Source organism: Panthera tigris, chromosome F3 (genome assembly GCF_018350195.1).
Source record: "Panthera tigris isolate Pti1 chromosome F3, P.tigris_Pti1_mat1.1, whole genome shotgun sequence".
NCBI classification, from domain to species: Eukaryota; Metazoa; Chordata; class Mammalia; order Carnivora; family Felidae; genus Panthera; species Panthera tigris.
In genome coordinates, this window is record NC_056678.1 from 25,158,257 (window position 1) to 25,172,862 (window position 14,606).

At 44.1% G+C, this 14,606-nt stretch overlaps 1 protein-coding gene across 2 annotated transcripts in view; it reads right to left on the reverse strand.

The window, feature by feature from the left end:
• The window catches only part of LAMC2 (laminin subunit gamma 2), a 57,340-nt gene extending 43,400 nt beyond the window's left edge, over positions 1-13,940 (reverse strand). Inside the window, exons 1-2 of one of the 2 annotated variants that reach the window (XM_042976364.1) lie at positions 13,920-13,940; positions 13,528-13,796 (exon numbers count right to left, since the gene is read on the reverse strand). In XM_042976364.1, coding sequence (XP_042832298.1) covers positions 13,528-13,606 — 79 coding nt within the window. In that variant the 5' untranslated portion in view covers positions 13,607-13,796; positions 13,920-13,940. The other variant, XM_042976365.1, reaches the window with a different exon arrangement.
• Between the last annotated feature and the right edge of the window lie 666 nt (positions 13,941-14,606).

Genomic DNA, 14,606 nt, shown 5'->3' on the forward strand with positions numbered 1-14,606 from the left:
TGAACCCACAACCTTGAGGTTGAGTCACACACTCCACCAACTGAGCCAGCCAGGTGCCCCTGGTTTACTTCTCTATTTTGAGGCTGGTCTGTTCATGAGCTTTGTCGGCTTATCTACCAGGCATGGTGTTTTTCTTACCAATTATGAATTACCCACCAAATGTATCAAATTATTCACCTCTCATTTTGTTATGTATTTTCTTTTCCTCTCCTGATAAATCTTTCTTTTCCAAGTACCTCATTGGTAGATTTTTGTCTTACTGGTTCTTACTCCTTTTCCCCCTTCCTCCTTCTGTCCTTAGTCACTGAGATGTACATCCATTTCACTTGTTGAACAAAGATCACTTCATGGGGCGCCTGGGTGGCTCAAGTTGTGATCTCATGTTTCGTGAGTTCAAGCCCCACATTGGGCTCTCTGCTGTCATCATGGAGCTGGCTTTGGATCCTCTGTCCCTCCCCCCCTCTCTGCACCTTCCCTGCTTGCACACACATGCGCTCTCTCAAAAATAAACGTTTAAAAAAATGAATAAAAATCATTCCTGACAGGGAGGCCACATTGGATGTCTGCATCCTGGGACATCATAAGCCAGCATGATTTCAAAAAGGGGAGCTGCCAATGTTTTATTTTGTCACATAAGCTATGCTATATGTAGATATTTAATATATATGTTGGGTTTTGTCAAATACTTCTCACATTATCCATGTTTTTCTCATTTCACTATGGACAGGCATGGCTCTGGGACCTGGTGCTAATTTATCACTGCAGCAGAAAAAATAAACAAGTTCCTCTCAGACCCTGAACAGACCCAAAGCCTTACAGGGTCTAGGAATCAAGACAGGCAGGTTTTTTTCTCCCTTTTTCACTGAACTCCGTATCCTAGGTGCCAGGTTCCATCGTTACTCTTGTTTAACTCATTTGTCCTGTACTCTTTCCAAGCTAGAGACATCTCTGCAAGGTTCTGTCCTTTTCGCTCTCTGTCCTGCACTCCAGCTCCCGGAAATCCTGGTCTCTGTCAGCCAGGCATCTCTCCACAGCTACAGCAATAAAATTCGTCAAGTTGACCTCAAGCCCTGTGTAAACACACGTGAAACCAAGTCATTTTACTCAGATTTTCACATATTTCTTTCAGTCTAGTAAAGTGTGGGTGGTTTTTGTGTCTGCCTCTCTGTTGCTGCTTCTTTGGCACTTAAGTATTTATTATAATAATCACTGTAATAGCATACCGTTGCTGACCCTCAAGGTGCTTCTTAGAGGAGCCCTCCAGGCTGCCAGACACAGGCTGATCTGCCCACAGCCACCCACACTCCCCCAGACTCTGCGAACAATGGAGCAAGTGTGCAGAGCCCCTCAGGCTCACTTCACAAGGCTCCCACCCTCGCTCAAACACACAGCTCCGACAGGTCCAGACAGGAAGCACGGGGCAAAGGCTGTTTCCAAGCTGCATCCTTAAGAGAATGAAAGGAAACTGAAAATACAGGTACTTCCTAGGTTTGCACTGTGGCAAAGCCTTGGAATAATCAGCATCAGCGGCTGCTGTTCATCAAGACCTCATTTTAAGTTCCCCGTAGGACACACCGCGAGCAATTACAAGAAAGTTTAACAACTTGGCGCCAATCTGATCATTTGTGTATAAGCAGGTCTTTTCTATTGTTCTAAGCTGAAAAACATGCTCAGCTTTTCACCGAGGTGATCTAATTTCCATCCTCTGTACAGCGTATGGGATCATCGTGCTTTTTAGTGCTCTCACAAGTAACAACAAATTAAAAAATCCAAGCTCCTTTCCAAACCCTGAAGATTTGGCCCCGCCGACGTCTCCAACTTTACCGCATTCCTCTTTCTCTCTCTTGTTCACTGGGCTCCAACACACAGACCTTTGCATGAACTCTGGGAAGCACCACCTCCTTCCCACCTCAGGCCTCCAGGCTTGCCACTTCCTTTGCCAGGAGCGCTACCTGCCTCCACCTCCCTACATCCACACAGCCACAGGCTGATCTTTTAAAGAGCATAAATGATATCGTGCAGGGCCCCCGATGGCCCTTCTACAGCTTCTCCCTCCTCTGAATGCCCACGGGACTTCATCCTCGCCTCCATCCTGGTACTTCTCACCTTCTGTACTGTATTCACTATTTGTGTATGACTTACTTCCTCCGTAACGTTTTCTACGTTTGTATCCACATGGGACCTAACACAGGGCGCAGGACTGTGATGGGTGGGTGGGTGGATGGATGGGAAGGAGGCAGGCAGTCTGACTCAAAAAAAAAAAAAAAAAAAAAAAAAAAAAAAAAGTAAAAAAAAAAAAACAAAAAAAACAAAACAAAAAACACAAAACCAACAAACCCGAATGTACAGAAATCTCCCAGGAGTCCAGAGACCCGGTATGAAATTTTCTCAACACACCAGATTTGCGTTGTCTACATGTGGCATTCAGTGTAAGTATAAAAAGCTAATGTTTCAATCAAAAAAATGCAGGGTGAGATGGGAACAGAGAGAAAGGAAAGGTGATCCGTTCACTTAGAAGGAGTGGCTGAGACTTTCTGGTTGCTCTCACACCAGAGGAACTATTACTGCCTCCAGGCCACCTCCGCACTGGTGGTCCCAGACCCCTGGGCTGCAATGACACCCAGCCTGCCCTCTCTAAGGGCAGCAAGGCCAGAGCCAGGTGGGCAGAAGGGCCTGAGGTATGGCCTGCCTGAGACCAGGAGATCAGTTTGCAGTGGTGGGGCAGCCTTGACAGGCAGGGTGCACTTGGCGGGCGCAAGGGAAGATCTCAGGGGCTAGGAATCTGAGCGTCGTGTTTGAACCTGGCAGCGTGTGCTGGCTGCCCTCACCCACAGCTCTGCCGCCCTCGCTTCCACTTCAGGGGCTCCGGGCGCTAATGCTGACTCAGTTACGGGGCAGTAGGTTTGGAAAGTGTTACTCGTGATCTGTGGATAAGTCCATACAGAGATGGCACCCGTGCTCTTCCTTATTTAGCCCTGTCTCCCCAGCATTTTGTGCCCCTCATTCCTTTTCCAAGATACCACATCTTTTTCTCTCCTTCCCTTTTGAAACTGTCTTCCCTTGGACACTAGAAGACCATACTGTCAGATTTCCTCTTGGCTTCTGACCTTGTCCCCCCACCCCTCCCCAAGTCTTGTGGCTCCTCTCCTTACACTAACTCTAAATGTTGGGGTTGTTCCAGGCTCACCCCTGAGCCTCCACGAGGCCTCCCTCTGGGACTTGCCCATCCAAGCCAAGGGCTTAGGTAACCATGATAGCTGTTGACCGGTATGCCAAGGTACTTCCCGGCCCAAACTCCATTGTCAACTCTAGACCAGCCATCTGCTTGATGTGTCCAGCTGGTTGCCTCACAAGCTTTTCACACAAAATGTGTTTAAAGCCAAATTCCTAGTTGTCATCCCTTTGAGTCAGAAGGCTGGAAGCTATTCCTCTAGGTTCTCTGTCATTCTTCCTTGCCTGTATTCTATTCAACACCAAATTTTATTGACATAACCCACTAAATAGCTCGTTCACCCAAGTCAATGTCCACAGTAGCCCTTCTAGACCAAACCCCTATCACCTCTTGCCTACAATACTTCTTGACTGAATTCCCAGCAACTTCTCTTGCCTCCATCCAGCAGTCGGAAAACCTTACCAAAATATATTCTACCAATACCTCTCTGCTTACAACTCTGATAATTCTCCTTGACTTTTAGGATAAAGACCGAATTCCTTGACATTGCTACAAATATTTCCATGGTCTAACCCTACCTACTTTTCCAGCCTAATTTCATATAACACTCCTCACTGGGACATCTTCACCTCTCTCCCATTCATTTCATTTATACCTCACTTTGTCTTTGCTTCCTCAGCTTTTTAAAGTCCTTTTGTGAAGGAAAAGCATCATGGTGGGGAGAGGTGAGTTGGGGCTAACATTGGCAACCACCATGTTCTCTCTTGTTTGTCCAAAGCAGTTACGCAAAAAATTAAGCCTCCATTGTCCAATTGAATATTATTTCCTTCCTCCGAGTCAAAAAACTGGCCTCCTGTAAACTGACACGTTTATGCTCAAAGATAGCTGCCGTCACCTCTGAGAAGTCGCTTGTAATGAGGCTCTTTAATAGGAAATCCAAATGTAAACAGCTAGACTGAAAACAGTGAACAAAATGAATCTTGAGAATGGTATACTCAGATTAAAAAAAGAAAACCCAGCAAATGCTTATCTTCAGAACAAAAGCAATTATTGAAAGTGTCCTTTATTAATTGAGAATATGTGGGCAAAGGAGAGGGACAGAGGGGGTGGGGGAGAGAGAGAATCTCAAGCAACCTCTATGTTCAGCATGGAGCCCAACGTGGGGCTCAATCCCATCACCCTGAGATCAAGACCTGAGCCAAAATCAAGAGTTGGACACCTAACCAACTGAGCCATCCAGGCACTTTGAAAGTGTCCTTTAAATAGCAATCTATTCTAATGTATTATTTGTTATTTTTACACATATTCAAATTGAACATTACATATGAAGTCCAAAGCAAGATCAATCTGACATCTATCAGTGAGGTAGATACCAAAGGCACTGGTAGCTATCCTCCTATTTGCAAAAATCAAAGTCTCCAAACCTGAAATGCTCAACATGACACGGTATTTTTACCATATTGTACTTACATGTGATGATGAAAATGCTCTTAAGTATTTTCTAGTTTTAAAGCCTCCTACATGAGATTTTTCTTTCCAAGATTTAATATGTTTCTCAGGTTGGGTGAATACTTTGAAACAAAGTCTGAACATTTCTTCGCTTAATCTTGAAATGTTGTGGATTAATGTGTGAATGTCTGCTTCCAGTTTTATCTTTTTAAGGCATGTCACAATATGTCTTCTAATTAAAATAAAAAACCAAAATGGCACTTCCCTCACGAAGAGTCTTTTAATTGAACTCAGTTTTTTCCTCTCATATTTTTCACAGCTGCCTTTTAAGCCAACAGAGCCAGAACCACTGATGTGTATCCTGCCTGACTGTTTGCTTCTCAGGGTATGTAAATGCCCAGGCAGGTGTAAGTCTGCACCAAGAAGTGCCCTAAGGAGAGGAACACTTCAGGTGTTCTAATCACATGGGCAATTTGGGATGTTAGAATTATGGACCAATTTTTTGAACTCTTAATAGTCCAAAGTCATCAAGAGTCAAACTCAGGTCACCACATTTTCCTTTGGAATGATTATGACCTAAAAGGAGTCACCTAGTTTCACTGAGTTCATAGCATATTCTACTACAACCTAGATGTGGAAACGGCACACATGGACCGCAGATACTCCACCTGGTAAGGCATACACCAGGAGACCACACCTGGAGATGTCTTCCCCCTAATCCCCCACTAGGGTCCAGGCAGACAGCAGGGAGAGGGAAAGAACATCCCAGCCAACAGGGAGGTTGGGGGCACCAATTTTCATCTAACTAGCAAAGGAGTTCAGGGTACAGGAGGAGGCTCAGTCTGAGTTCAAAGGTGAAAGAGAAGAGGAGATTAGGACATGAGATACAGAGGAGTCTCCCCTTTCCTTGCACCTGCCACCTATAAGGGCTCTACTCCGAGACCACAAGTGTCAGCCTCAGTATGGAGGCTCAGTGAGTGTGCGTGGTAAAGATTCCATATGCAAATATCCAATACTGCTATGTAAACCCACACTCTTCTGCCCCCATATATAGCAATTTTCTGTATTTCTAAGAAATCATCTATAAAGAAAAACATCAATATGGAAAGCATATTTGACTACAGAGTACAGTATTCATTGAGCATTTCCATATGACTCAACAAAAGGTATCCTCTGCCCTCTTAAGAATCAACTGAAATAAACAACAGTAGAGTGCTCAGGACAGCTAGAGGTGACATCTGAAGCAATGAGGACCAAAAGAAAAAAAAAAATGTGTATAAGGAGTCTGGGTAAAGAAAAGCTAAAAAGGAAATTCTGATTTGTACTGAAAATGCTTTTCAGAGTATACATATTAAATATGGTTTTTCAATCATTTCAGTTTGCTGGCTCCTTTAAAAAGTTACCAAATAATTCCTTTCTAAACCTTGCATTGCTTTCGTGAACAATATACTTCTGTACAAGGAAATTAGCCATAGATTCTTCTGTCTCTACATCCCTTCACAACGCTGAACCCGGTTAGGTATGCATATGCTTACTGTGCACCACAGCAGTTCTCAGTTTGGACAAAAGAACAAAATGGTAATTCATGTGCATTTACAGTGTTGGGAAAATATGTATGAAGTGCATTTATAGAAGCTTCCTTAGAGATTCTTTTCTGAAAAAAATCCATCTGAAAACAGTAAATTAAAACTGTACTGCTTAATGTCAGAAGAATGAATTAAGTTAACGTCTCTTAGGGGACCAACCACTTTTTATACCTCCATCAAAAGAAGTAACGAAGATCACAGACTGGGCCATGAAGCCTCCACCAGGGAGCAGGTGCAATGTGTCTTGTATCTCAGCTGAACAAATGTGCTGCTACTGCACTGTCACTTCCCATGGCAGGTCAGCTGTGGCTTCAGCATGTGAACGTCCCCTCCCCCTGTGTACAACAGCCCCCCACCCCTGGCTCCGCGAGGCAAGAGCAGAAGCTTTGGGTTACTGTTGGACCTGGTGCTATTGCAAAGTAGACCGGTCTATCTGCTATGAGAAATGACCTTTCAACATTCAGAATCCCCATTTACCAAAAGCAAAATGGGTGATGATTTGAAATAGTAAGTACATGCAAAGCTTACAATGTTCTGGCCATGAAACTGTCCTGATCCTGAAAGTCTCTAAAACTTATACCAACAGACTCCAACAGGGGGAGAAAAATAGCCTCGGGACATAAATATGCATGTATAGAATCATAATGTCAACAGTCATTGAACAACGGTAAAAAAAAAAAAAAAAAAAAAGGCTTATCCCTACCCCTCAACTGTCCTATTTTTTTTTTAACTGAGCCACCTAGTCAATTCCAACCTGCATGACAATCTGACAACAGAGTTGAACAAAAAAAGAATAAAAGAGAAAGAGAAAACTTAGTCATTTAAAATCTGTTCTTTTGTCAGTGCCCCACCAACTAGAGTTTGTGCTTGGTCTTAACCTGTGGTTCCCTGACATTTTTAAAAGAAAGGCCACCATAGGGAGTCACATATACAAATAAAGACTTGAAAATAGCCAGGACACAGATGCCCCTACTAGAGACATAGGGATATTCTTCTAATCAAGATTCCACCAAGTGTGAAAATTAATTGAAATGAAAATTTTTGATAAGAATTAGAAATATTAAACTAGCAACTGAAATCTGGTCCTTTTACTAAGTGCATGGCTCTGGTCAAGGAAATAACTTTTCTGTGCCTCAATTTTCCTATCTATGAAGGAGGATTACATATGTGCTAACCCAGCTCTGATGTAACTGAGAATTCACACAGTTCCTTTGCCGGCTGGGTATCATTTTTCTCACCTACAAAAGGAGAGGCTTTTGTAGAGAACCTCTAAGGACCATTCTCATTTAAATACCATGATGCTGGGGTGCCTGGGTGGCTCAGTTTGTGATCTTGTGGTTCTTGAATTCGAGCCCCTCACTGCGCTCTGTGCTGACAGCTCAGAGCCTGGAGACTGCTTTGGATTCTGTGTTTCCCTGTCTCTGCTTCTCCCCCGCTCATTCTCTTTCTCACAAAAAAATAAACATTAAAAAAATTAGTAAAAATTAAGTAAATACCATGATGCTGTAATAAGAGAAAAAAGTATGGAAACATGCAGAACTTTTTATAAGAAATGCCCCAAATGAGTGCAGCTAGAGATGTGAATAACTTTTCCAATGTTTAAATCAGTGTGGGAAATGATTTGGCTGCGATTTAATTTTTTCTAGACTGTGAATATTCACAAAATGAATAAAAATAAAATCTGGAAAAGAAACAGCTGGCATTTTGTAAATGGTTGCCAAGCCTGAAGAAGTCTAGGATACATAGACCTTTACCCAACTGATCTCCACCTCTCCTCTGATACAGCAGAAGGGAAAGGCTAGAGCCCTTACATTGACCAGTGATGGAAGAAGAACCATTCTTTTCTTTCCTAATCGTGACATAAGGAAGCACATGACTGTTGGGCAGGCACCTATACAGACATAGTCACCCACAGACACAGAAAAGACTTAGCTTTTGGCTTTGAATATAATTCAAATATTACATCATGTACCTGGGGGTTATATTAGAGCACAGCCCAGTAATGATTCAGTAATCTGCTAGGCCTAATTTGTGACTAAATTAGAGTTCCAGAATCTATGGCACTCCTATTTCTACACTGGTCTGTAATGATCCAAGTCTTGTCCTTGGAAATTTCTCTAGGGTGTAAAAAAAAAAAAAAAAAAAAAAAAAAGTCAATATACTTGAGCCCACTAAGAGCTTAAATGGGAAAAGTATTCCCAAGATTGCCTCAACAACTTAATTTCATGCTCCTGACTTTCCCATAAACATTGATCACAAACCAACATTCTTCCTCAGCTCCTTTACCAGTGGAGCTAAACTGATGGCTGCCCCCAGTTCAGGACCCAGAATTTAAGTCTTCATAGGTGTTTCCAGCTTACACCCCCAATTCAAATCCATACTCCTATTTATTGCACACACTTGAACATAATAAGGTGGGAGGTTTTATTTTTCTGGGGGGGGGGGCAGGTCACATTTAAGTCTTTTCAAAATCTTTTTCAATTACTTTTAATTTTAAAATATTTGGGGAAGACATGTCAATTTGAAATGATGTCCGTCAGTGCATTGGATACTTATCAGTAAGAAAAAGCCTAGGCTATTGAACCAACCCTCATAATTGTTCATTATCTCACAATTTTGAGTGTCGAAAATCATAAGCCTTTCAAGATGATTATGCTGTGAAGATTACAATGTGCGTTGAAGGATAATCTTTAAATCTTTTAGACGTTTTGAAAATGGTGTACTTTCCAATGACAGTGTGAAAAGCAGACACAAATGGAGCTATATCTCAAGCCACCTAAACCGAAGCAAAGAAGAAACTGTATTAAAGGTCTGTTAGCTGCTAAAGGTGGAGTTTGAATGTAATTACTTCATAAAATGTGAATTTACAAATTAATACTTGTAAGTTATTTTATAAATTACGTGACTTTAGGTTTGTGAATTAATGTGCTACATTACACATAAAAAGCCATGTGACCACTGCATCCACACTGCTAAATGGTTTCATAATCAAGTTGGCCAAACCCTTTTTTTGGTGGGGGATGGGGAAAGTCTCCAATTAAGAAGTGAGAGAGCAGCTTATGGAGTGCTCATCATAAATTTGAGCATGTTCTAGAGAGCAGTAGGCCTGCTGAATCTGTATGTGATAAGATCTGGTGTTTGCCAAAAAGCAAGGATAAGAAATGATACGACATCTGATCTTGAAATTCCATCTGCTCTGAGTCCCTTGTCAGGAATTCCACTTATTTCATTGGGTAAAACTTGGGGTTCATTTCAGCCTGAGCAGAAGGACTCCTCATCACCTTTCTTGAGCTAATGAAAGGAACCTCTTAAAAAAAGTTCACCATTTAAAACTCAGAAGACAGTATGTTGACATTCAGCGTTGGCAGGAGAGTTCTATGACAATATTGAACACGTAGTGCTTACTAGGCACTGTGCAAAGTGCTTTAGTATGTAATGATTACAACCGCTTATTTTCCTCATCTTAGAGACCAGGAAACTGAGTACCAGGGGAAGTAGCTTGCCTAAACCCCACAAATAGGAAGTGGAGCTACCATTTGAACCCAGGCCTGCACCTGTATGCATGATGCTGTACCATTTCCACAGTTTAACAGAATCCAGGAGAGAGTATAAACCTTTCCAGGGCTCTCTTCCATGATCCACAGCATCTCTCTCTTCCAGTATCCGACCATGAGATAAACCAGATTAGTGTTCTATAATCATCTTGGATGTTGAGCTCATCATTCTAGAATAATTGCTTCAAAACATAACTGATGGCTGAATCCAACAGTATCACGTTGATCCTCATTCTTTGTATATTTATAGTTTTGTGTCTGAATACCATTTATTATACCTACATTGTTGTAGATCTTCCTTTGGCTAGCAAAACATTCCTCTTTGATAATGTTCTCCTCTATTCTCAAGGCCCATTCCTCCTTATTCTCCATTGTTCTTCTATCTCCTTGGTAAGTGTTGAGGTTTCTCTTACCTCTGTGTCCCAGGTAATATCATCTATTGTCAGGGCTTTGCTTTCTCCCTTTGGGCTCACCATTTTATATTTCAAACTGTTCTTCTAAACTTCAAGATCACAGTTCCAGCCATTCACCAGGACTGTTGGCCATCTCCACTGGCATCCCTGATTTAATATATCCCTATAGGAACTCATTCCTTCCTCTTCATCCGCTATCCAACCTTGCTCCCAATTCGGATCCTTGAGTTCTCATTTCCTTTAATGGCATCACTATCTAACCAATCACACTCACCTGAAGCCTCAGACCCATCTTGGACTCTTGCTTATTTCTCATGACATCCCCTTCTATCCCTGACACACACTCATTGGATCACCAAATTCTTCCAACTTTACCTTCTAAATGTCTCTGTAATCTGTTTCCACTTTGCTATTTCTGCCACCACAATGAAAGCCTTCATCATCTCTCATTTGGATACTTGCAATGGCCATTTATTGCCCTCTCCCAGCTCAACTCCGTCTAAGGCGTTCAGTGAGCGACCTTGCTAAAACATGAATCTGGCCATGCCCACCCCTGCTTCTATATAAGCCATCTGCAACTTTTCTTTATCTATGAGGCACTATCCTAGCTGTGCAGCCTGGCACATAAGGCTCTTCACAGCCAGGTTCTTGGCTACATTTCTGGTCTCACTCTTCTCTACTTCTTGCCCCTTCTCCAGTCATGATCTGTGTGAACTGTGATCCAGACCAATGGAGCTATATGCCACATTCTCTCACACACCAGCTATGCGCTCCTGAAGGGAAGTCCTCATCTTGCTTAGCAATCTCTGTGCATCCAAGTTCACTATTTTTATCTCGACTGTTGGCTTCAGAGTTTTTAAAGAAACATGGTTCTAAGCATTTTAAAGCACTTTACAATAATTTGTCATCCTTCCAACAGCTCTGCAAGGTTGCAGAGTACTACTGTTCCCATTTAACAGGCGAAGAAGAAGATTCCAAGAAGTTGAGGAGCCTGAATAGTTACTAATAAGAAAATAGTAGCCAAAATTTGAAGCCAGATCAGGCAGACCCTAAAACCTGTGCTTTAGCTGAGACCAACCGTGAAAGTCTCACTGATGACATCTAACACATAATTTCACCTTCAAGGGAACAGCCGGGAAGCAATGCCATGGCTTTAGGCTCCCATAGGTGCAGCCCACAGGGCGCACAGATGCAGGTCACTTTGGAAAGTGGCCAGTCCCATATTTTAGTCCAACTTCCACCACATCCCAGCAGCCCGTGAATAGAAAAGCATGGGTGCTCTACCCTAACGCCAAACTTTTCACAATCTCATTGAACCCCAAAACGAAGGCCTTTTTGAGGAGGGAGTCTAATATCTTAAGCAACCTATCTCCAAGGAAGGGGAGAGTCTAGAAATGAAACTGAACAGGGGCGCCTGGGTGGCGCAGTCGGTTAAGCATCCGACTTCAGCCAGGTCACGATCTCGCAGTCCGTGAGTTCGAGCCCCGCGTCAGGCTCTGCGCTGATGGCTCGGAGCCTGGAGCCTGTTTCCGATTCTGTGTCTCCCTCTCTCTCTGCCCCTCCCCCGTTCATGCTCTGTCTCTCTCTGTCCCCAAAATAAATAAAAAAAAGTTGAAAAAAAAATTAAAAAAAAAAAAAGGAAACTGAACATGGCTTCTGACTTACTGGTCTAAATAGAATACTCACAGTTTGTCTATCCTTGAGTCTGTCCTCTTGAGTCTGGTTTTATTTACCAACTGATAAAATCCTACATATTTATTTCTATTATCTAATGCTAACACATTAGATGTGGCCAATGGGAAAATTGCTTCAAAAATTACCCATTATATAAAACATATGTACTTGCTCCCTTATTACTTTACAATGTGGTCCCAAAAGCTCCAGCCTAAGAACTCCTGGATTGAGTGCCAGATGTGTCCCTGCCAATAGCTGGTGTATAACTTTGTGCAAATCCAGTTCCATGTTTTCATATTTTAAGCCAAGGGCTATAGTAGTTGATCCATAAGCAGTTCCTTTGAATTCTAACATTTGGAGACTCTCCTTACTTTTAGGATGTTTCTCACTAGGTTAACCATAAGGGAACCTAACCCTACATCATTATTTTCATAAATGGCTTTTAAAATGGTAATCAGGGATGACAGGTTGGAAGTTAATTCCAAGATTATTTTAGGAAATAAAAAACTGTATCAATTCATTCAAAAACATGCCAAAATATCCATGCCGTTCAAATAGAATTCAAGCCAGCTATTTATGGAAAGCATAAGATAATGTGGTGCGTGCGTGAACATTGTCTCACGTTCACATATGTGAAAATGACTCTTGGACCTAGTGAAATAATTACTGAAATGCCATCAGGTGCAGGGAGTAACCTAAACATGAAAATTCAAGGTAATTAAACAAGCGAATATTATCAGTAAAACCAAGTGACAGGGAAAACACCCGTTATGTGTTGTCATAACTGACCCGTGCCTATAGCAAACAGTTGCTAGGTTCTCAGCAAGTTTTGTTTATGTGAGCAACCTGAACTTCTCACAATATGACAGCCCTTGGACACCCTAGATAAGATTAAATGATCTATGGGGCGCCTGGGTGGCTCAGGTGGTTGAGCATCCAACTTCAGGTCATGATCTCACAGTTCGTGGGTTCAAGCCCCGCGTCGGGCTCTGTGCTGACAGCTCAGAGCCTGGAGCCTGCTTTGGATTCTGCCTCTCCCTCCCTCTCTCTCTCTCAGCCCCTCCCGTGCTCATGCTCTGTCACTCTCTGCCTCTTTCTCTGAAATAAACATTGTTTGATTTTTTTAAAAATATTTTTTAATCTATGACATAGGCACCCAGTAAATGCCTGTTGAATTAATGTGAGAATACTATTAGAAGTAACATTATGCAAAAATCGCTGCTAAGACGCCTAGGGCTCAGTTTCCGTCCCGAAGATAAATGAGGATTCCAGAAGGATTATTAGAGAGGCTCCTTTTCAATCTTTATGGTGTTCACACTCACAGAAAACATTCCCACCACAATTCCATCAACGAAAACACGTGATGGGAAAAGAATTCGTACGCCGGGATATTCCTGATCAAACAGGGCCCCACTGATCCAAAAAACAACCAAGACGGCACATTTTTAAAGTAAGGAAAATCTTGATTTGGCACAACCTACTGGCTCCCATTTTAACACCAGACAGCCGTATAGAACATTAGATTTTGGTTACACCGCGTCTCTGGAGAAGCCCCAGCCGCCGGAGGAGGGGGGAGCTTTACAGAAGTTCTCGACTCAGCGGGAATCGTCGGAGGTGCGCTCGGCCGTCGCCGTGTGCAGGGCTAGGGCAGCGACGTTTCCTCCGGGAGGCCGACTCACCTTCCCTCCTGGAGGTGGCCCGGGCGTTGGGCAGGAGCAGCGCGACGCAGAGGCAGCCGCACAGCCAGAGCGCGCGCATGGCCGGGCCGCGCGTCCGTCCGCCGCACAGGGGTCGCCGCCCGCGCCTCGCGGCTGCTGGTTTGCGCTTCGCTGGTTTGCACTCCGCGCTCCGCTCTGCCTTCCTTTTCCTTGATCAGGTGGTTTTATCGACTCCTCTACCTGACTCAGTCCTGACAGGAAGAGAGCCTGTGTTTCAGGGTGTGACTCACCTGTGAATAAGGAGGACCCAGCCCTCAGCAGCCAGACAAACACACACCGCGCACACCGCGCCGCGAGAGCGCTCACCCCCGCCGCCGGGCTCCCCCCGCCCTCGCCGCGAGAGGGGTGCACACCTGGCCCGGGCCGAGGGCGTGGTGCCGAGGCTGCGGCCCAGGGATCCCGCTGGAGGAATGCGCCCGCTGCCCCGCAGCCCTGCTTCTCTCCCGGGGTGGTCCGCCGCAGAATTCGCACAGGTGGACGGCGAGCAGCCTGCCCCCTCTCCAAGGCGCCGACTCACAGCCGGCAACCCCAATCGGCTCCCGTCTAAAAGACGTCAAGAACAGGCATCATGAGAGGGTGCTCTCCACCCTCTGGCCTCCCCTCAACCGCTCTGAAGTACGGCAGGCCTCCCCCAGCCCACCCACTCTGCTAGCACTTAGTTCCTTCCCTCCCCATCACCGGGCTCCTCTCCTGGGCCCCCTAACTTCCTGATCACCTGGGCTGGCGACTGTCAAGTCACCTGCTGACCTGACCGGTGGGCCTCCCTATGAAGGCGGGGTATCGCTCAAGATCCCTAACAGCTCGCGCATTTGCTGGCGTACTGTCAGCTCGGTAAATGTTCTGCGGAACTGAAGAAAACGGAGAACCCGGATTTCATATTCCTTTTACCTCTTAGAGCATTTTTCTCATACCGTTCTCCGTGGGCGCACAGGAAATGTTTGCGGAGACTCACGGTGAAAGGCATCGAAGTCTCTTGTGTTAGGTGAGGGGACTGATGTCCCGGAAACTGCAAATCCTGGTATATCCTACATCGCCCGGAT